Source organism: Gobius niger (genome assembly GCF_951799975.1).
Source record: "Gobius niger genome assembly, chromosome: 14".
In the NCBI taxonomy this organism is placed as follows: Eukaryota; Metazoa; Chordata; class Actinopteri; order Gobiiformes; family Gobiidae; genus Gobius; species Gobius niger.
In genome coordinates, this window is record NC_136865.1 from 3781392 (window position 1) to 3803716 (window position 22325).

At 43.8% G+C, this 22325-nt stretch overlaps 1 protein-coding gene across 1 annotated transcript in view; it reads right to left on the reverse strand.

Moving 5' to 3' along the window:
• kcnh8 (potassium voltage-gated channel, subfamily H (eag-related), member 8) overlaps nt 1–22325 on the reverse strand; it is a 165819-nt gene that overhangs the window by 56564 nt on the left and 86930 nt on the right. The window contains exon 7 of the mRNA XM_079571228.1: nt 4033–4237. Within this exon, the coding sequence (XP_079427354.1) occupies nt 4033–4237 (205 nt within the window). The remainder of the gene's footprint in view (nt 1–4032; nt 4238–22325) is intronic.

Genomic DNA, 22325 nt, shown 5'->3' on the forward strand with positions numbered 1-22325 from the left:
GGCTACTCTGGTTCACTTGTGGGTTGTTTTTGAAATGGAGACGTTTCATTGGGGCGGGCAATAGATACAGATGGCTTCTTTGGTCACGTTTAAAGCAGCCGCAAGGGGAAAAGAAAAAGTGAGCAAAAAGTGAGTTTTCTCCCATTTCTCCATCAATACTTTAACAAATGCTAAATTATGAATATTTTTTCTCTACTAAATAAAGATACAGAGACATGGAGAGGAGTAAAGTGGTTCAACAGCCCATAAATGCATTAAAAACGGACAATGCTAACCAGCATTCTAATGTTAGCATCGTGCTACATATTCTAGCGCTAGCAAAGAGTGTCGGGTTTTTTTTTCAAGAGCATCTGGATGCAGCAAATGGAGGGGCACGTGACCAGTGGAGCTTCAATTCTCCACAGGAAATGACATCAGCTCCACTTTTTCCCCCCGCAAAATTTCTGTAAGTTAAAGGGACTATACGGAGTTTAAAAATGTCAAAATGAAGTATTTTCCTCTCCCTGCATGTCCTAATGTGTAGAATGAGCTGAGACCTGATCACCACAACTGCCTCTAAAATCCTGCACTGTCACTCAGAAAGTTGTTACTTCGGGTCTGAAGTGCCGTCATGCAGGAGCTTAATATAGATATAGGGCGACAGTGGCGCAGATGGTACAGCGGGTCGTCTCATGATCGGGAGGTCGGGGGTTTCAATCCCGGCTCCTGCAGGTGCAGACTGTCATTGTGTCCTTGGGCAAGACACTTCACCCAATGCCTATGTGTGAGTGGTCGGAGGGACCATTGGCGCAGATGTGAGCAGCCTTGCTTCTGTCAGTCTGCCCATGTGTCATATGAAAAGCGCAATACAAATAAGATTCCCTTCCCCCCCTAGAGGGTGCAGTTACACGTATGACCTGAGGTGGCAGCAGTGAGTATAAAATGGCCAACTTGCAAACGGATAAAAAGAGGGAAAATCCATGAATCCTAAAACCACAATACATGCAATGCCTTATCGTAAATGCGCTGCAACGTGCTATTTTTCAGCTTGCACGCGACATTTGACCCCTGTGATGACAAATGGGGGCCATTTTTCATCACAGGGGCCAATTATGTAGTATCTTCATGTCGCCTTTTTGGGGCGACAAAAGCCATTTTCTCCTCCTGAAAAGTCTCTGCGTTGGTTTGAATCCCCATGTCACTCACTCAGAGCTTGACCAGACCCACCCGCAGAAGCATCGAGTGGGACAAAGTGTCTATATTTGAACACAGAGCATGGTGTCCTGCACTGGTCAGCTCCTCCGCCTTCTCCTCCTTCTTCCTCCTGCGCAGCTCCCTCCACTCCCGCCACGCCACCTCGTCTCACTCCTTCTCATCCTGGAGTCTTTGGGATGACAACAAACATCCGCTCCCGTGTAAAACCGTGAGGAAACGTTACTGCAGGCCGTTTATTGCTGTCACACGCACTCGTTTTCAGATCCATTTCCAGGTGTCGGAATGAAAGCGGCGGGACAGGTGCGCTGCATTAGGAGGCGCATTAAGCGACTGTACATATCGATCTCCTGTCCCCGGGTAAATAATGAGGCGCGCATTAGGAAATACTCCCGCGGAAAGGCTGCTTATCGGGTCCCGCGTGAGCCGGCGTAAAACAAGCGACTGATGAAGAAGGCTGAGTGGAGGTGTGGAGCTTCGGCGTGCGCGGGACCAAAAGTGAAAAATGGTCCCTGCCTGTGGCGGCGTCAGAGGGTCGATCGCACGGCTCCGAGGCCTTCATGGACACCGGCGGAGCGCGCTGAGGCCGACATCGATTTGGCTTGAGGGGGATGGAGGCGACTATTGTTCTTCATTTAAACAACATAACGCTACGGCTCTAATGTTTTTGGTCTGGGGAGTATCAGAAATCTCTCATGAGCACGTTGTATATTTCCAGCTAGTCAGTGTTGTTTGAAGTATCAGAAAAGCGTTAATGGACAATGTTTCAGACTGGGCATGTGCGCAATCATGCCGGATTGTCATATTGTCAAAAATGACTCACATTTCAGTGAATCGAATCACCACATTGTTTGAAGAAAACCCATGGAACCGAACCTTAAGCATGCTCACGTTATCAGTGCTATCACGTGGCCTGTATTTTACAATTTCCAAAGTAAATTCAGATTTCAATGACGAAAGTTGACCAGGAGTAGTTTGGCATCCGCACAGTAATGTGAAGATTACTGCGCGGATTTCGAACTACTCCTGGTATTACTACGCCTTACAATATAGTTCCCCCTTTTATCCGCTTAGAAAATCCACCTTGTTTAATTTTGTGTAATTATACTTTGTAGTGGAACACTTCACGTAACCATATTTAAATAGGGAAAACGTGGAAGAGCTTGGTAGCTTCTATCTTGACCTGTTTTGGAGCTATAGTGGAGAGAGGGAGAGGCTAAATGCTAACGCCGTCTGCGCTGTGATTACGTGACTGAAGGCACGGGTGAAGATCAGACAGGTCCTAAGAACTCGTCAAAGCTAAAGTAAGAACATATCTCAGTATTTAAAAACGGTGGCCTATTCCTTTAAAAGTCATTAAATGAATTATGCCAAAACGAAGGCCTTAAGTAAGGGATAATGTATAGAACGCTGGTCATTATCGGGAAAATAAGCACCGACAGGGCGAACCGGACCCCGACGCGAAGCGGTGACAGGGACAGAGATAGTGTCGCTACTACGTACGTGCGGAGTGATATGAAAGCACCAACTCCGTTGCCATTGGCAGCGGTCATTATTTTTTTCAGAGGTCCTTTATCAGATAATAATGACCGGTAGAACGTTGGGAAATCCCATTCAAATCAACGGAGCGTTCTACTTACGTTGTGAAGAGCCGTATAATAAATGTCACTAAAAATCATCAAATTGGATTCCACCCGGCATAAAATTAGGACATTGCTCAACCATTTTTACTGTATGAGTTCATTGAAAATACCAAAATGGTGATGGTCTAATACCGTGGTTCTCACCTGGGACCCACCATGATCCTAGAATGTTAAGCCACGACCCCAAAAATGAATCACATTTCTTATACATCATGTAAAATACTGTATTTTTTCCACAAACTAATTTTGAATAAACACAATATGAACCCACAGTGTTAGGAAAAAGTATGTGAACGCTTTGGAATTTCTCACATTTCTGCATTTCTTCATTTTCTAAATTGGTCACTAAATGTGGTCTGATCTTCATCAAAATCATAAGAATGATTAAACAGTGTCTGCTTAAACTAATACCACGCAAAGATTTACATTTGATCATATTCTTATTGGCCATAACATGTAAACATTCACAATACAGCGTGGAATAAGTAAGTACACCGCCTGAATCTCGCTGAACTGCAGCAGTTTTGTAAAGAGGAATGATCCAAGATTCATCCTGATCGTTGTGTCTAATCTGCAACTATAGAAAAGCAAAAGAAGGATCAGCAGATGTTAAATACAAGGGTTCACTTACTTATTCCACGCTGTTGTGAATGTATCAGGTTTCAGGTTTTTCCTGGACAAATATTTATTCAATGGACTGGGAGTTTCTGGGTGTTGACTCACTTTTTCCACTCTGTGTTGTGAATGTTTACATGTTATGGCCATTAAAAAAAATGATAAAATGTAAATCTTTGGGTGGTGTTAGTTTAAGCAGACACTGTTTCATCATTCCTATGATTTTGATCAGACCACATTTAGTGACCAATATGGCAGAAATGTGAGAAATTCCAAAGCATTCACATACTTTTTCCTCATTCATTTCATGTTTAGTGTGGAGAAAATACAGTATTTCAGCACATGTTGGCTAAATAAGTTATTTTTTGGGAGAAAAAACTGTGGTCGTGAGAAGGGCGCTTAAAGGGCCCAGGGCAAAGGGACAGGTCCCTGCACATACAGGCCGGGAAGCCAGCGATTGATTTGGAGTAAAAATCCTTTGTCCCTTTAACAAACTGGGGGTTAATTACAGCCTGTTGTTGAGTGAGCTTTACGGGGTGATGGATGAGGCGGCCCGCGGAGCGTCGCAGAGACCATCACTCACCGATGTCCCAGTTGTACGCGTTGGCCTCCATCTCCATTTTGCCGATGATGTACCAGATGCAGGCCATCCAGTGGGCGAGCAGCGCGAACATGGACATGAGGAGGGTCAGGACCACCGTGCTGTGCTGGGAGTACCGGTCCATCTTCTGCAGCAGGCGCAGGAGCCGCAGTAAACGGACAGTCTTCAGCAGGTGCACCACAGAGGCCTGGACAAACAAGAGAGAGACCGGTATGAGCACCACAAGGCTCTGCTGGAGAGACTGGTCCACCGTCTACAGCAGGGGTCAGAGGAAACAGGAGGATGCATCACCTAAGCTTGAAGAAACAGACCAGAGAACAATCATTACAGTAGAACAAAGATCTGCTGGAGGAACTATCAAATCTTTCAATGGGAACATGCAGCTGAGGGAAACTGCTTCCTGTTTCCATTTGACCTGTCGTTATATTCCAGAAGCCCAACTGCAAATGGCTGTCGTTAATGAGCCGCTTTGTTTTGCTACACATTTTAGCTCAACAGTAATTTGTCATCTCATGGATTATGACAACAAATTACCTCTTGTATGTGATGAAATTATGTTTGTTTCTGCTTTAAGCCGTGCTATATTTGCTTGACAACTCTCCCTTATCTTTTCAATGTGCTTCCCTTTTACACAAGTGAACAACTCCAGGCGCCCCTCTCGGACCCCTCTCTCGGACCCCCCTCTCGGACCCCCCTCTCGGACCTCCCTCTCGGACCGCCCTCACGGACCCCCCTCTCAGAACCCCCTCTCGGCATGGATCGAGAGTTTGAGGTGTGGAAACACCCCCCAAACTGCTCCTGTGGAAAGACACTTAAAGGAGATTTTTACACAAAAAACTCATTTAGGATCAGATTTGATCCCCCATCAGTCAAAAAAAAAAACACATCCCCATTGCAAAGGACTCCAATATTAGCTTATCAATAGGGCTGGGTACCGTTATATTTCAATACCAATACCTGAACTATACTTTTTTAGACACCTGTACTACAAATATTTATTATAGAACCAGAAAACAGAACCATAATGCAAATGTATTCCATGAAAAACTTTCTTTATTAAATGTGTATCATTTATTTGAGCTGAAACAACAGGGTTTCTCCATTTTAAGGCTTAATGCTACGGACCAGGTCCGGCACAAAGACAGAGCTGCTCCAAATTGTTACGCTATACAGTGGTGCCTCACTATAACGCGGTTCACATTTCGCGGCCTCGCTGTCGCAGAGTGAGCCTCCTCTCGCTGCAGAGAGGATCTCTGTGGACCGTCAACACATCAGTGCACACTGCAGAGTCACGGCAGCACAGGCCGGGCATGAGCGGGTATGATTCCACACTGCTAGCATGTGGCGCTCGCCTCAGCTAAGCACACGCTGAAGCCTGAAACTGCTACGATAAAGATGGTCGTAGCTACGATTGTCTCTTAGTTTGAACAAACGCACAGCGGAGATGAGAGCAGGTCATGATGTTTCCATCCCCACGTCTGTAAAGTGAATCTAAAAATCTTATTAGACAAAACAAATCACACAGTGGGTATAATAACGAGTGAGAAACGTGTATGAGTGTGTGGGGAGGGGTTTTACAGCCTTAAAACATGTATAATAATAGTCAAAAATAAAGTTGACTACTTTGCGGACTCTGCCTATTGCGGGTTATTATTAGAACGTAACTCCCGTGATGAACGAGGGAACACTGTAGTCTGCGTTTTGAAACACAAGATCAGGTCCTCTGTCTCTAAGATTTTCTTTTTGATTTACTGCCAATTTACTGCTTTTTAAATGACTTTTAAGGCCTTGATTTTTTATTAATCACTTTCAAAGTAACTTCCTTTAATGCTGTCCCTGGACAACAGGCACCAAAACTTGGTCTAAAAAAACATTCTGTCGATATAATATTGTTTTCTGTACCTGCTTTCGACCATACTGGTATCGCTTAACGTTACCCAGCCTGAGCTCATCAACAAGCTCATCTCACAAGACTGATACTGCATCAATGGTGCGTTGATAAGCTAATACAGGCGAGTAGAGTTGTGTCCTTTTGACCGATTGTACCAACATGACCACTCGCCGCTGCTGTTGATTTGCAACTCACGTGTGCTGGGATACATGCAGGCGTTGAACATTTTCTCACCAAAAACGAAACATGCAAGAGCAGAAACTTCTGAAACAGACAAAAGCAATGCAACTTCCTTTCTTGTTGAGCTAAATCGAGCATTGCAAATTCCGCCGTCACAAGTCTCTTACTTCAACGAATCAATGTTCAAGGCAGCGACACATAGCGCTGCATGAAGCACTCATTTGTTCACGACAAACTCACAATGTCAAGAGCAGACAGAGGACTGATCAGTATGTAGTGTACATAAACCTTCGCATGGGCTCAAAAAGCCGGGGACGCCAATGAAGACCCACATCGTCAGGGAGAAATAACGGTCAAATTTGCGTCGTGATCTGATCTGCTATTTTGGAGAGAGCGTATTATAGTGATTCAGTGGTTTCGCGCTTTGATTCGGCCCTCTATGCTGAAACGCAAAAAACTTCACCCCATCAGAAGTCAAACCACGTCGATGGATTTTACTTCAAAAGAAAGATATTGTATCGTTTTAATATATTTCTGTCATGTTCTTTCTCGCCTTTTATGAGTGTTGGAGTCTCTTTAATATTCTCAACATGTGCGTACGGCGCATCGAGTTACCTTGAGTATGAAATGTGTGAATAAACATGGTAACTGTCCCCACGTCTCTCCCCTCACTGTGGAGTGTCAGACAGAAGGCCTTATCCCAACCTCATGGCCTTTTCACACCGCCCTCTACCATTCATCACGGACACGGGACACATCCGTTACTGTTTTCTGGGATAAGCAGAATCTGCACTAAACAAGGCCCAGGCAGTTCGGGCTAAACATTCTGATCACTATCGTAGACAACGTTTCTTGACCCGTCATCTGTACTCTGTAGTTTAAGTGTTGCACGTTTCGTCTCTCAAGGATGAATGAGTTTCCTTCGCAGGGTGGCTGGGCGCACCCTTGGAGATCGGGTGAGGAGCTCAGTTACCCAGGAGGAGCTTGTAGTAGAGTCGCTGCTCCTTCACGTCGAAAGGAGCCAGCTCAGGTGGCAAGGCCTCATGGCCCGGCCCCGGATAAAGCGGAAGAAAATGGGTGGATGGATGGATGGATGGATGTCTTCAGAGGAGTGGTTAGTGGCTGAAGAGTTTGCTCTACTGTGTTGGTAGTCACAAATCAAAATACCAATGAGTGCACCAAGACACCAGCTGACTTTTCTCTCAAAACTAGTCGTTCTAAAGTTCTTTAGCCATCCTTTGTACTTGGTTCTTTCAGTGTTTAGTAAGCGACTAAAGATCTTTTTTTTTTTTTTTTACTGCAGGCTCAATATACCATATTGATTCAGTTGGAAGGGCTTGAGTTATAATTGGTTGGTATGACAGTGTTCTTGAAATTGGGGTGCAGAAGGCTGCTGTACACAGAGGACTGCCATGACGATTCAGAGGAAGGTTTTCTTTCTTCACAAAAATGGCTTCTTTCACTCCTCCTGTCAACCTTCCCATTTCATTGGTTAAAATGTGAAACTTATTGTCATTGAAGGAGAGCTTGGTGGCTTTAAGATGGAGATAAAGCAGTACTGAGCTGCCAGTGGTTAAACATGAATATAATATCTGTTCAAAGAGCAGGAATGTGCCCATGGTCTGACAATGAAACAGTAAGGTTTAGGAGCCTGTGCGGAAACCATGTGATCAAGATTGTATTGTTTGATTTTCTTTGCAAAAGAATCCTGTCTGTGAGAAAGGACCTCAATCAGTTTTTGTCAATGTCAACTTTATTTCTATTGTCATTCACAACTTAAGGAGCTCAAAGCTGTTCAGAAATAAAACACCAATGAAACAAGACACAACAATCAAAAAGGTAAAAGGTAGGAATGTGGGGAGGCAAAAATCATGCAAATAAGGAGGAGCCAGACCACATCTGGTCCATGGAGTCACTCACCCTCACACTGGTTATTACTAAAGTCACAGCAGCCCGAAGCCGATCAGGAGGCTGCTTGATCGCAGTGGCGACTGGAGATTTAAACTCTCGGTTGGGACTGTTGTTGACTGTGTTTAGGCATTAGGTGTTTTAAAGTTCTTTTAATGTTTTTTAAATGTCTTAATGGTCTTGGTCCTTCTTATCTTTCAGAACTGCTTTTACCTTACGAACCTTCACGGCCCCTTCGCTCCTCCGGCAGGGGTCTCCGAGTTATTCCTAAAGTCAACAAAAAGACTCATGGTGAGGCGTCTTTCCAATATTACGGCCCTCGCCTCTGGAACCACCTGAGGAGGAGCTCAGGGCTGCAGAGAACGAAAATGTTTTTAAGAGCAGCTCAAGACCCACCTTTTTAGCTTAGCCTTTAACTGACTAATCTATTTATTTAATCCTAATATATAAAATATATGTATGGGAAGTTGTGCCAGGCGTATTGTTTTAAATGTGACAGACACAAAGACAAAGTGTTATCAGTCACCTTGAGTCTCTCTCTCTCTCACAGCTAAAATCCCAAACATAATACATTGATGTGGGCATAGCAACATAACATCACAGCGGGCATTCATTTAGTCATTTCCAGTGCCGGACTATTAATAAGCTAAACTTAGATGAAGCTTCTGTTTGGCCTTGCTTGCTTCGTCTCAAGAAAATAGGCTGTACCTGAGAGAGAGAGAAAATAATCGTTCCACACTTGAACCTGCCGTACACTCAGAAAGAGGGATACAGCTTTTAGATCTCAGTGAGCGATTAATCTTCAAGAAAGTTTGAAGCTTGAGAATTGCTACATCAAACTGAAGATCAAAATAAAATAAAAAGAAGAAAACGGCTTCTCGTGTTGATTTGATTAATCTAAATGACTTGTTAAGGCCGGCCCAAAACTTCACAATGAATAAAGGTTATGTGTGGCCTGCCAAGTCTCCCCTTAGCCGAGAAGAAACAGTTATCCATAAAAGAAATGTTTATGGAACAAAATTGGTGCAGAAGAAGGAAATCTAAGCACCACTCAGCTTACTCCAGTGAGGGGAAACCAATGACCTCCATGACAAACAACAAAAGAGCAAGATCCTGGATGAAAGAGACAAGAGACTACTGCCCTATTTACACCTGATGGCCTGGACATGCTCTGTCATCTCACAGCTCTATCAGAACCCCTGGCTTTAGTGATACGTGTACACAATACGATGCTGGCGACCAGTGCATGTGTGTGATTGTGGATGATTTTACCAAGTGGGCTGAGGCCCGCCCACGAAAGAGCACAATGCCGTCAAGATGGCAAATTGTATTATTTTACATATTTGGTGCAGCAAAAAGACAGCAGACAGATCACATCACATTTAAACTATATCCACACGAAGACAAAACGCTGATATATTTTTAGAAATTTTCTTTGTAAGCATTAAGCCAGCTTAGTAAATGTGTACATGGGTCGACTCAGGTCTGTGAAAACAGCGCAATTCATCCTCCAGGCCTGTGCGAGGCGCTGTGACGCTAACACAGATAATAGAACAAGATGTAGAGGTAAACTTGCAGTAAACTTCAGTGGAATGTAAACAGTGAAAATGAAGCTGATTCAAGGATTTAGGATCTACAGAAGAGATAAGGAGGCGAGTTTATTCTTCAGACGTAACGGGACTAAAGCAGAAAAACCTGTCATGGACCGGACTTTTACTGTCAGTCCAAAAACACAGACTGACTCGGCCGTGTTTTTCTACTTGTCACCTGTGGCTTGTGGACGGCAGTGGAGCAAAGAGGAGCGGAGTCAAACCATCATAGATCCATGAGGAAAACTCATTATAAGGTCAGTAGATTGTGGATCACAGACTCTGGAGCTGTGATGTCATCGCTTTAGCAAAAGTTGCGGAGACGTCGTAACAACGGCGCCACGTAAACGGTGTTTTGAGATCTTTCCACTCTGGGAGCTAGTTTGGAAAATGTTTGTTTACAGACCCCAAAACGCTGGGCTAGTTTGGACGATACACTGGACTGATCAAACATCTTTGCTTTTGGTCCTCAGCTTGACTTTGTGTGGACAGGGCGTCAGAACTTTTACACAGCCGCTCCTCTGTGCACAGCTGGGATCAGTAAAGGGCTCATACTGAGGATTTGAAGGCGTTTTCACACATGGAGCGCTTTTTGGACCCACCCGAGACCTCTCTAGGTTGAACGTTTTTTGCTTCAAAGTTCACAGGCTCTTGCTCCACAAGCAACTTATTCCCAACGGACAATGGGCATCAAATTATCAGAGCCCTGTCAATGTCAGCTTTCCTGATGTTATGCCGTGGTCAATTCGCTTTCATGCTTAAACACCGTGAGGCTGAGGCACGAAACAGAGGATAAATGCTCTGTAATCAGCACATGAAGAGGAAAGCTTTACTGCGCCGCAGAGAGAGAGAGGGGGCAGACTGCATTCTGGATTTTGAGTCACGTTCCTACACACTTCTACAGCCAGAGTGTCACACTCAGTTTAATACATGAGGCCCCTGGGTAGTAAGCCAAATCTGCAAAGAACTGGGCACTGAAGGAAGTTTCTGCAGACCGCACCACCCCCAAACCAATGGGCTGGTGTAGAAAAATAACATGGAATGCTATAAACCAAAGTGGAGGAATGAGGGCCAGATTTGGAATGAAATAAATGGCATATTGCAATGTTACTGTTTCCACAGGAATTTGTAGACATCTAAAACATCATATAGGCAAATGTATTTATTGATAAACTCCATATAGTTGTATTAAAATGATGAGTCACCGTGGGACTCAACTAACAAGGTTTATGCTGATGTCATCTACACCGGTTGTTTTATACACTGTGTTTTGTAATCTGGAGCTCGCCCTGTACTAGCCTTTTGACTACTTTGATGTTCTACTGAAGAATTCAAAGGGAATGAGGAAAGACACCACTGGACCACTGTCAATAACAAAGCTGGAAGGGAAGTGTACTCTGCGGGACGACGATAAAGCCTAATTTGCCAACTACGACCTTGTCACACACTGTTTTGAGCCAGAGGATTCCAGCCAAGTTAACCCTTGGGTCATCCAGTCTCCCCCACCATGGGTCTTCCAGCCTCATTGGGTCACGCAGCAGCCTCCGCCTCAGGGCCAGCAGTCACCCCATCCTCCCTAAGCCGAATCCCCTGGGCCCCCTGCAAATGGAAGGCGTGAGCAAAGTTCAGGAACCATAGCAGTGCAATTTCAAAGTCGTGTGGACTGGGAAAACAAATGGAATGCTGCGAGCCAAAGTGGGTCCCTGCAAAATGTATGTGGGGGACCTGCTCTACCCAGCCCCAGTTAGAAAGTGAGGTGTAGCTCACAGTGGATCGTCAGTCATTTGGAGTGAGTCGGAGGCTTTTTAAGTGGATATCTTTCATTTCTCCCACTTTTCTACTGAGAAAGCCGAGTTGCAAGTAGCCAAATGAGGATGAATAAGACTCCCCCCATGTAGATTAATATCATTGTAAAGGTGGCTGGTTGCCAGGCACAGCACACTGACGCATGTTCCATATCCTCTGCATGGCAAGGGCACACGTCAAAACGTAAGGTGAGTTAATTATAATACGCACATCCATCATATACAGCGCATACATAATTATTGCAAGAATCCATTTTGACTGATATTGTTAGTTTTCTTCACGTTTTTGCAAGAAGTGAGTCTGAAGTCTGAAGAAAGAAATGTCCATCCATCCATCCATCCATCCATTCATCCATTCATCCATGGGGCCGGATCGTGGAGGCAGCAGTCTCAGCAGAGATGCCCAGACTTCCCGATCCACGCACACCTCCTCCAGCTGTTCTGGGGGGACCCTGAGCCGACACCAGGCCAGCTCGGAGACATAGTCCCACCAGCGTGCCCTGGGCCTTCCACGAGGCCTTGTCCCACTAGGACATGGCCGGAAATGTGTCTTTATAAAATTCCTGGCCAAATCAATACGTTTCAGCTCATGTGTCTTGATCAATACTGGTAACACCTTACTTCTGGACACTTCAGGTTGATTACAGCTGTGTGAATGACAGCACTGGAAGATGAGTGATTTCTGGTGGCGTCACACTGGGTTCTTCTCAAGTCTTTCTGTCAACTCAAAACAGCAAAACATTACACGGTCACACGGTCTGGTCTGATATTTTTTGCCATTTCCAGAGGTCTGCATCTCTCTGACAAGCTTTCATCCGTTTTTGACATTTCAATGTCTGGCAGATGTCTGTTCCTTCCCATTTGTGTGAGAGAGAACCCAGCACATAAGGCCAATGCTCGTGCACAGGGAAAGAAAAGTGTGTGTGGCTGAAAGTCCGGGTTCGATTCCCATCTGGACGGGGCCTTTCTGTGTGGAGTTTGCATGTTCTCCCCGTGTCTGCGTAGGTTTCCTCCGCCACTAAAAACATGTTTAATAGGTGAATTCTCCAGCCAGGTGATTCTGACCATCAGCCTGGCCCTAATTCAGGAGATGGGACCTGCTCCTTACAGGTTGCCCCAGCGGCATCAATGAATGGGTCAGTTGCAGAGAACAAATTTCCCTACGGGGACAATAAAGTATACAAACAAACAAACAAACAAACAAACAAACAAACAAACAAACAAACCTTAGTAAGGACAATATAGAGCTGGAGGTGATGCTAAAGAGGCTAGCCCTCGCCTCCCAAACAACAACACATAGCTTTTGGCAGCATGGATCCTTCCAATGTAAACAACAAACTTGCAGCCGGTTATGTGGTTGAGGGAAGCTGGACATTCTAAAGCAAGTTGAGTGAGTTTGTTGTGGGTTTATTATTACCAGTTCAACACACTTTGTAATGAGTAAGAGCTCCTTTTTGTTGAAAAGCAGGCACAACTTCTGACAGATCCAAACTGTTTACGTATAGCTATCTATCTATCTATCTATCTATCTATCTATCTATCTATCTATCTATCTATCTATCTATCTATCTATCTATCTATCTATCTATCTATCTATCTATCTATCTATCTATCCATCCATCCATCCATCCATCCATCCATCCATCCATCCATCCATCCATCCATCCATCCATCCATCCATCCATCCATCCATCCATCCATCCATCCATCCATCCATCCATCCATTTATGCAAGACATTTATTTATATATAACCTGTTTGCAAAGCTATTTCTTTAATGGCCTATTTTCCTTGCTTTTTGCCTTTTCTGCCCCCTGTGCTTTACAGTGTTGCACAGGGGAGCGGGTATGGCTTATGTAAATGAGATGTAAATGAGCCCTATTGTCACTCCGAGCAGCAGGGAGAGGTGAGAACAACGTTCACAGGTTCTCCAAATATCATCAGATCTCCTTGTGCTACACATCTTTGGAAAGATTGGAGACTACATCGACTCGTGTCCTTACTTTCTGTGTCTGGTCACATATTTCAGGTGTTCTTTGAAAATTTGCTTTCTCAGAAGCTCAAATTTTGGTCGGGAACTGGAGGGTTCTCTAGAGCCGTGGGTCTCGACTGGCACGACTTCGAGACACACATCAATTGCACCACAGTGTCCTAGGTAGAAATCTCGACTTTCTATGGTCGGATCCGCATCACCACTAAAGCTCCTCTTTTAGTGATGGAGAAACCAGTCTGCGTCACTGTCCTTCAGGTCGATCTACAGTCTATTCAAACTCCCAAAAACGTGTCCATATTTCCCACGAGCTTCGCCGCTCAGTGACGTTCCTCGTTTGTCTTGGGATGTGGGATGACAGAGTGACTGTAGCGTCAGAACTCTGATCAGTGTGAGCAGACATGATTAGCGGGAGCTGACAGGAGCCATATGGAGCTTATGTGATTCATATCCCGTCACAAAGAAGTGTCAAAAAACCCAGCTGTAATTAGCAAACCAGGCTCACATGCTTCATCAATGTCCAAACTTGATGTTGGCGTGACACTGTATCATGTTTTCGAGCGCTTTCAAAAGAAAACATGTCCAACAAGCCTAAGTTTAGATTATAGGACTTACTGCCTACTTACTGAGTGAGTTTGAGATGGATCACTTTGTGCTTAGAAACACATGCTTAACTAGACTATGAGTCCCGTTTCTGAAGCATGGAGAGCAGCTCCTTGATACCCGCGCGCTACAGAACCATCACTATATTCTCTTCTCTCAGGACGACTGCTTCAACAGTGTAACAGGATGTAAATGCAGATTGAAGTTGTGAGACTATAGCTCAGTGTTGAGTTTCGGAGAGGTGAGCGTGAGCTGAGGTGAGCATGCAAAGGGGAGTGCGGTGCCGGTGTAACAGGCCAGAGTATACCCCCGATTTGAACTATACCCGGGGTTAAAGCGGCCTAGGCCATTTTATACCCCGGGTATGTTCTGGCCTAGGCTATTTTATACCCCGGGGTATATTATAGCCCAGGCTAGTAGTTTAGGGTGATAGAGTGGGTTGTCCTTTAACCAGAGGTTGGCAGTAAAAATCCATGCTCCTGCAGGTACAGGCTGTTGTTATGTCTTTGGGCAAGACACTTTCACTGGGCCTAATCACAAATGTCACCTGATTGTTTTAAATAGCACATATCTGTTCATATATATTCTTAGATTTTAAAAAAAGCTTGTGTTTTAGAGTTTTAAAATTGTATTTTACTTACACTTAAGTCAGTTAGCTCCGTTCATCAAGGGAAGATCACTAGCTAGCGCAATAAAAGAAAAAACAACAACGCGCAAAACAAATGTTAAGTGGCATCAAATGGAGGATTTGCACTTTCATGGCTTATTTTTTGGTTATTATGGTAATTCAAGGCTTACAAAGTTGACATGTGATGCAATATTAATTGCTAGGCCTATATTATGTTATTACCAATGTTCACATTTCATAAGTCAAATCAATGTCAAACTTTTTTTTTTATCACAAAGTCTCTTCTCCTTAATGGTTATTTAGTGAGAACATACCAATAACTTTGAGAACATAGCTATTTTATACCCCCGGGTATAGTTTGGCTTAGGCCTAGGTTTAATCTGGGCGGGGGTTAATTTGGCCTGTTACACCGGTCTGGTGAAAGCCAGAGCCTTCAGCTCGAGGCCAATTCTGAGGATCACACTCCAGATCAGATGCAAAAAGTGGGGAGAGTCATTTCGGGTCGTCTTGGTCAGTGTTTCCCAACCAGGGGTATGGGGACCCCAGGGCACGCGAGCATTTGGCAGAGAGTCCTTGGAATGATCATAAAGAAGATGAAACTGAAATTTCACTATGATTTCAAAAGGAATGTCAATTTTAAGGTTTTCATTCAATTTAGAACCCACACACTACAAAGTACTCATAAATCTGACTTTAGTTGAGCATTTTCTAAATGATTAGCTGCACCCTCGAAAAAAGGTGTACTTTGAGTAGAAATGATTGACTCAAGGGGTACGCAGGACAAAAAAAGTTGGGAACCACTGGTCTTGGTAATGGTTGGAGCAGAACGTGAACAGGTTCAGGTCTGGTTCTGGGCCACGGCCCAGGAGAGGACCCCTGCACTAGTCATGGCTTTTATGTAAAACAGTGACATATTTCAACCATTATGTCTATCAGGTAAATGTAAATAATTTTCTGTGCAACATGATAAACTACTTTAACTTTGGCATTGTTTTTGCGGCGTTAGGCCGACCGGGTCCAAGCGCAGCATCAGCCACACACATGCACACAGGTCAGGGGAGCCACGTCCATGAGCACAGAGCTCAGAACAGGAGCAGAGGCAGAAACGCTTTAGCAAAAGTCAGTCACAGTTAGAAAATAACTTTTAGCACAGAGCTAACGAAAAGCTAAAGTTACAGATGCTGCTGCTGCTGCCTGACGCCCACTCCTCAACTGCCACATGCAGCTTCACTGGGACTATTTTTGTTTTGCCTTGTTTGTTACAGCCAATGACCAGTTATTATGTGACGGTAAATGACATATGCAGTAACTTTTAATCAAATTAAGTGACAGAATAGAGACATGAGGTATATTGCTTTAAGTCGTCTTTCTCAGTTGATGATCTAAAAATGTGTATAATTATTACTTTTTGGTCACAGCTAAAAATGATTATATTTCTGTATTGGCCACATCCTAATTTTTTACCCACAAAAGAAGAAGGAAAAAGCAGCCTCTGCAATGATAAGTGTCAGTTTGATTCACCAACATTGCCAATCATTCATTATGGAGCAGATCTATTCCGTTAGACTGCGGGGACTTCAAACAACCCTATTTTTGTGGTACTTCGACAAGTTTGGGATCCATATTTCACTCATACCTGACTTCTTTTTATCAACTATCATCTACTGTTGTCTTTTTGAACTGCTCCTGTTGTGAATCTGTTTCACAGACTCACAGAGGCCCGAGTGTCCCAGCGCTATAGCCTTTAATCCTTCCATACAGAGCACATTTCTCTGATTGAGGGGGATTATCAAACTCTCGCTGACCTTAATTGGAATTAGCATTGAGACGGCGCTCATCAGTCTGAGAGGCTAAAATTAGCATAGCCACGGTAAACACAGGCAGAGGAGGGTTCTTCCGAAGGAGCCGGGCCTGCAGGAGGGAAGAACAATCAGCGAGAACATCCTTCACCGGCACACTTCCTTCACAGTATCAAAGGAGACATGGCTAACACCGGCGGCGGAGCAGATTAAAGGCACAGGATCCGACAAACAAAAGTGACAACACGACGACGAGGCACAGAAAAGCTGCTGAGCAAAATCCAAAATAAAATCACAATTAAACATGTGACGCAAGACTCCATCAAAGCAGAATTTGGGGGATTTCTGACCCGGTCCAACTCGACCCAATGGGTGATTCCTCCATTTGGTTAATTTACCCAGGATGCACCTCTGATAGAAAGCTGATTATCACCCATAGTGCACTGCAACATTGTTTTTCTTCTTCTTCTGTTTTAAGTGCAAACTTTATTTTGCAATGAAGCCACCGAAATATGACTTAAATGTTGGTTCTCAATAAAATAATTAAGACTGTTTCTGTTTTGTCCCACATTTGTGCAAAAATCAAAGTCAAAAAAATCAAAATGTTAATGTTTATGAACCTGTTACATGCCAGCTAAAGGTTAGGGTTAGAAATTATTTATATCCAAATCTCTGAGCTTGTTGACTGGAGAGCTACAGCCTATAATGGCAGTGTGATGCCTCATTTGAAAGCCAAGACCTTCTAGTTTATAAAAATGTGTGTGAGTGAAACACAACGTGCATCACATGTCTTGTTCCTAACCATAGTCATAAATTAAATATTATTAAAACGTCTTTTGTAGGTTTTGTGCTGAGAGGGTCTGTCAGCAGTGAAATCATAATTTTAATATTACTATGTTCAAATTATATTATAAATGAATGAGCATGGCAGCGTGTTGAGTTATGAGTGTGCAACGTGTATTCTGCCTACGTTAGTGGAAGTTAATGGTAAACCTATAGGACAAGGAATGTGTTTTCTATCTTCAGGCCTCACAGCTGTCCAGTCACCATGACAGTGACTGATACAGGGCCCCACAGGCAGACAGTCTCTCTCAACTAACCCCCCCACCGAAAATAATTGCTTTTACTTGGAATTTGGGCCATCCTATCTCTTTAAGGATACGCCCTAAACATACCTCATTTGCATACTAGGATAAAAACCCCATGTCTATCATTGTGAAACTTGTTCTATACTCTTCACCCAGTAAATATTTTCTCTAAATCCACTCGATTGTCTCCAGTTGTTCTTCACACCTCATGATTTCAAGCAGAGACATCCTGGTCCTGGAGCATCACAGAGGCCACTGTGATGGTCCACTGTGTAGGTTAACTATGAGCCGCTGGGTCACTGAAAGGTATAATACACAATAAACACTTAAAAAGTTGCATAATGCACATTTGAGGTAATGGTCTGTAAGTTTTAAAGCCTACACTGTAAAAAATGTCCCTGAAATTTACTGAAAATTTCGGTAAATTGGTGACTGAAAAAAAAATGTAAACTGAAAAACGATAAAACACACAGTTAGATGTTTTACCACACAAGACTGTTACTTTTAAAGACACTCGATGTTAAAATAATCACATTTCTTTGTAGTTTCAACACAGAAAAACTGCAAAACAAAAAAACAAAGCAAATACGGTTAAATGTACAACCGGAGTCTATTACTAAAAAACTTAAGGACTTGAAACTAATGTTTACGAGTAATTAACTTAACCATTACTCGTGTTCGACATTAATCATCATGTAAATTGTACTAAAAAAACTTGTTTTAATAGTGGGTTGGTTTGAGTAAATATACAGGAAAAAAATGCTAAAATAGAAAGCAGTCAACAGTTTTATTATGTAAAATATACAGGTCATTCCGTAACCTTGTTTACATGTTACTGTAAAATTCTGGCAACCACAGCTGCCAAAGTTTTTTTGTAAAATCCATCCATCCATCCATTTTCTTCCGCTTTATCCGGGGCCGGGTCGCGGGGGCAGCAGTCTCAGCAGAGATGCCCAAACTTCCCGATCCACACACACCTCCTCCAGCTGTTCTGGGGGGACCCCGAGGCGACACCAGGCCAGCTCGGAGACATAGTCCCACCACCGTGTCCTGGGTCTTCCACGAGGCCTTTTTGTAAAAACAACGGAATTTTTTTTACAGTGTACAATTGACCACCTGGGGCTGCAATTTGACATATTTCAGTAAGTAATATTAAATAGTAATATTTTTTACTGAAGTCCCTACTACTTCTCAGAATTCAACAAAACAGCCGACTTTGAGTGCACTTTTATGGTAAGTGATTTGACAACTGGTATGAATGAACTTGTTCACCAAATCAGTATGTGTTTTTTGTGTATTTTGTTGTATTTGTAAGGTTTGTCTAAAATGAGCAGTTGATTGGAGATTGTGTCACACAGGGCTGGTATCTGCTCGGGGGAGCTTGGATCTTTTGTCTTCTTTATCTCGGCATTCCCACCACTTCACCAACTGTTGTAACCCCCCCCTCAGTGTCTCTCTGATCAATGTCATTCATTCTGCGTAATAGATAACCATTGTCATCATTTAATCACCCCGATCAGACCAGTACAGACCTTTACTTGTTATGAAGTTTATTTCAGTCTACCCCTGGGCAGCTGTGGCTACAATAGTAACTTATCACCGCCAAGTATGGAGTGAGTGAATCGTCCAGAAAATGCCATGTCAGAATCAGTGTTGGGGGCAACGCATTACAAAAGTAACGAGTAACTAAGGAACACAACATATTACGGAAAATCCAGAAATATATTAGTCATTACAAGTAGCAGTGACTCAAGGTACAAGTGCATTTAGATGGTTTGGAAAAACTGAAACTCAAGCTGGAAGTTGGGGAAGTTGGAATCGAACGAAAAGGAAATCTTTGTCTGTACTTTTGCTCAGTGGCATTACTGCTATTTTCGGTTTATATTTTGCCAAAAGTAACTCATAAGTAGCTCAAAGTAGTGTAACATTTTTGAAAATATAATACAAACATATTACATTTTTAAAGCTGTAACTAATATAGAATTCATTACAAGGCATCTTTAAGGTGTCTTGCCCAACACTGGTCAGAGCCATCATGTGTCAGCAATGGTTCTACTCTTTTTTTCAAAGTTGACATCGATTCTCTCTTTGGCCAACCAATGTTATCCTGCCCTCCAATCACTTTTCATAAGGCTTGAACTCTGACACGTCACTTTCAGTGCAAAAATCTTGACTTCGCTTGAGTCACGTCTCTTCATTCATCTCATTCTTTAGACACATGACCCCAGATCAGAACAGTTCCAGGCAGGGCACTGTAAATATATGGACAAAGATACTAATCACTTACAAGGACCACAACCACAAGTGAAATCAACTTCATGAAACAAGCAAAGATGGCGATTGAAGGCTTGCGCCCCCATGAGGCGGGGTCATGCTCCCAAACACTGATCTTCATTACGCTAGTGGACCAAGCCGGCTGTACCAAAACAACACGCTCCACCCACGTGAACCACGCCAACACATGTGGGTGATAAATAATCCTCCATCTGAGAAACAAAGTCTCTATAATCCTCTAGATCTCATTTTCTGTTCTTGCTTCCATTAAACTTCACAGAAACTTCCTCACGTCAGTCGCCAAAATCACAAGGATTAGAGGACAATGAGCAAAGTGTTTTTATTTAGTGTGCACTTTCCTTTGTATCTTCTCGTCAGACGTTCCTCAGCGCCTGCGGCTGCTCCAGCCCCGGGGCCATTTGCTATATTTAGGATGACCTGTCCAGAGCACTGTCCACTGCAGATCGTTATGTCCAGCTTTGACCAACCAAGCCCAAGGACTGATGTTGCATATGGGCCGAGCATTCCATCCATCCACACATTCAGTTATGCTTGTCCGAGGCCGGGTCACGAAACCAACTGACGGCCACTGAAGTCTGTGTTGGGTTTTATCTTTCGGGACAATGTTCTGCCGTGTATGAATGATGGTGAGGTGGCACAGTGGTTAGCGCTCGTGCTTCACAGCTAGAAAGTCCAGGTTCGATTCCCACCTGGACGGGGCCTTTCTGTGTGGAGTTTGCATGTTCTCCCCGTGTCTGCGTAGGTTTCCTCCGGATACTCCAGTTTCCCCTACCACTAAAAACATGTACAATAGGCCAGGATGAATGATGTGTGTGTGAACGATGGTGATCAGAGGGACCGTTGGTGCAGATGTGTGCAATCGCAACAGCGTCTTTGTCAGTCTCCCCCAGGGGAAACTGAACACCACCGACGCATGGAGTGAATGTTGTCTCATGTTGTCTCTATGTGAAAGGCGCTATAAAAATAAAGTTCTTGTTCTTGTTCTTGTTCTTGTTCTTGTTCTTCTCCTTCTCCTTCTCCTTCTCCTTCTCCTTCTTCTTCTTCTTCTTCTTCTTCTTCTTCTTCTTCCACTGTGATGAGAGGTTTAAGCTTAGCAAGAGCTGAACAGGTGAGGAAAGCATTTCCTGGATATGTAGGACCTCAGGAGGAGCTTTTTGGGAGCTGCCACTGCGATACTAAGAACAGCGTCTAGAGGAGATCCAAAGATCACTCAAAGATGCGCTAAGAGCATGAAACACAGCTCCAGGTATGTTTTTGAACAGTATTGTACAGGGGCGTGCTGGGGCCTCATTTCAGCTTCGTGATCTAGACTGGTCCACTTTTCCCCCGACTTTTAGCTCACCTCGTAGGGCAGTAGCTTCATAAGTCAGAGGTCGTAGGATCGGTCCCAGCTGAAGACACTTTTCACACGGGCCTCTACACACATAATGCATCTCCACAGTCAGCAGACCGACTTATGCAGACTATTCTTCCACTTTTTACACATTGGTCGCTAATGCCTTTCTTTTTCTGGCTTTTTCTGGCCTCTTTGTATTCACGTACACTCGACTCTGTTTTCTTCGTTGGATTGGGCGGCACGACCCTGAACATCCTTGACGCCCCATGAGTTATTTCAACCTCTAGTGGTATCTACCTGCTCTCAGCGCATCAATGGAAGGCACTGTATACTGAAGTTATGTTCTGATTCCAATACTTCTTATCTCAGTTATAGATTGACATGACAACAAAACATGTGTGTAACTTTATATATGTCTTAAACAGCTGCCCAGGCTCCTGCTTCGCTTGTATCTGGGAATGTCTGTGTAGAAGAGAGTACAGAACATTGATCAACTGGTAAATCAAGCATGCCAGCAATGCAAATTACAGAAGGAAGATCACTGCCTTTTGTTTTCTCAGCATTTTGATTAGAAACACACGCCCCGAGTGTTCCCCTGTAAGTGGCAAATCAAATACCGACACTCAAACCCCGAATGGTAGCACTTAGGAGTGATTGAGATCTGTAAAGCATGGTAGTTCCGTGGTTTAACCCTCTACAAACACGTGTGGTCCTTGTTTTATGTCGCAGTCTTCCCTCTGTACTGCCTTTCAGCGTTTAAGAAATGTGCAGGGTAAACGGGATGTACTCTGTGTTTGAGAGCGGTCCAGCCCTCGGTCTGCTCCCACACGGTGAAGGTTTCAGTCACCTCCGCGCTCGCACACTCCCAGTGAAGCAGAGCTCTAAAGTGGGACAGGCCCTGAACGGATGGGGAGCACATTAATACCTCCACCCCGCGGCTGTTTCCTCATCTGTCCTCGCCCACACCCACCCAACACCTCCCACACAACCCACACCTGCTCCCGTCCAGTCAGCCCTGATGCTGTCATGGCTTAGTCCAGGGAATCACTGCTCTGCTGAAGTGGAAGAGGAAAAGTAAGTATTAATAAGCATTAGTAGCACTTAAAAAACAGGCAATGAATCGACCTGCCTGAGGTGCAAGGGCAGTTCATTCCATCATTTTGG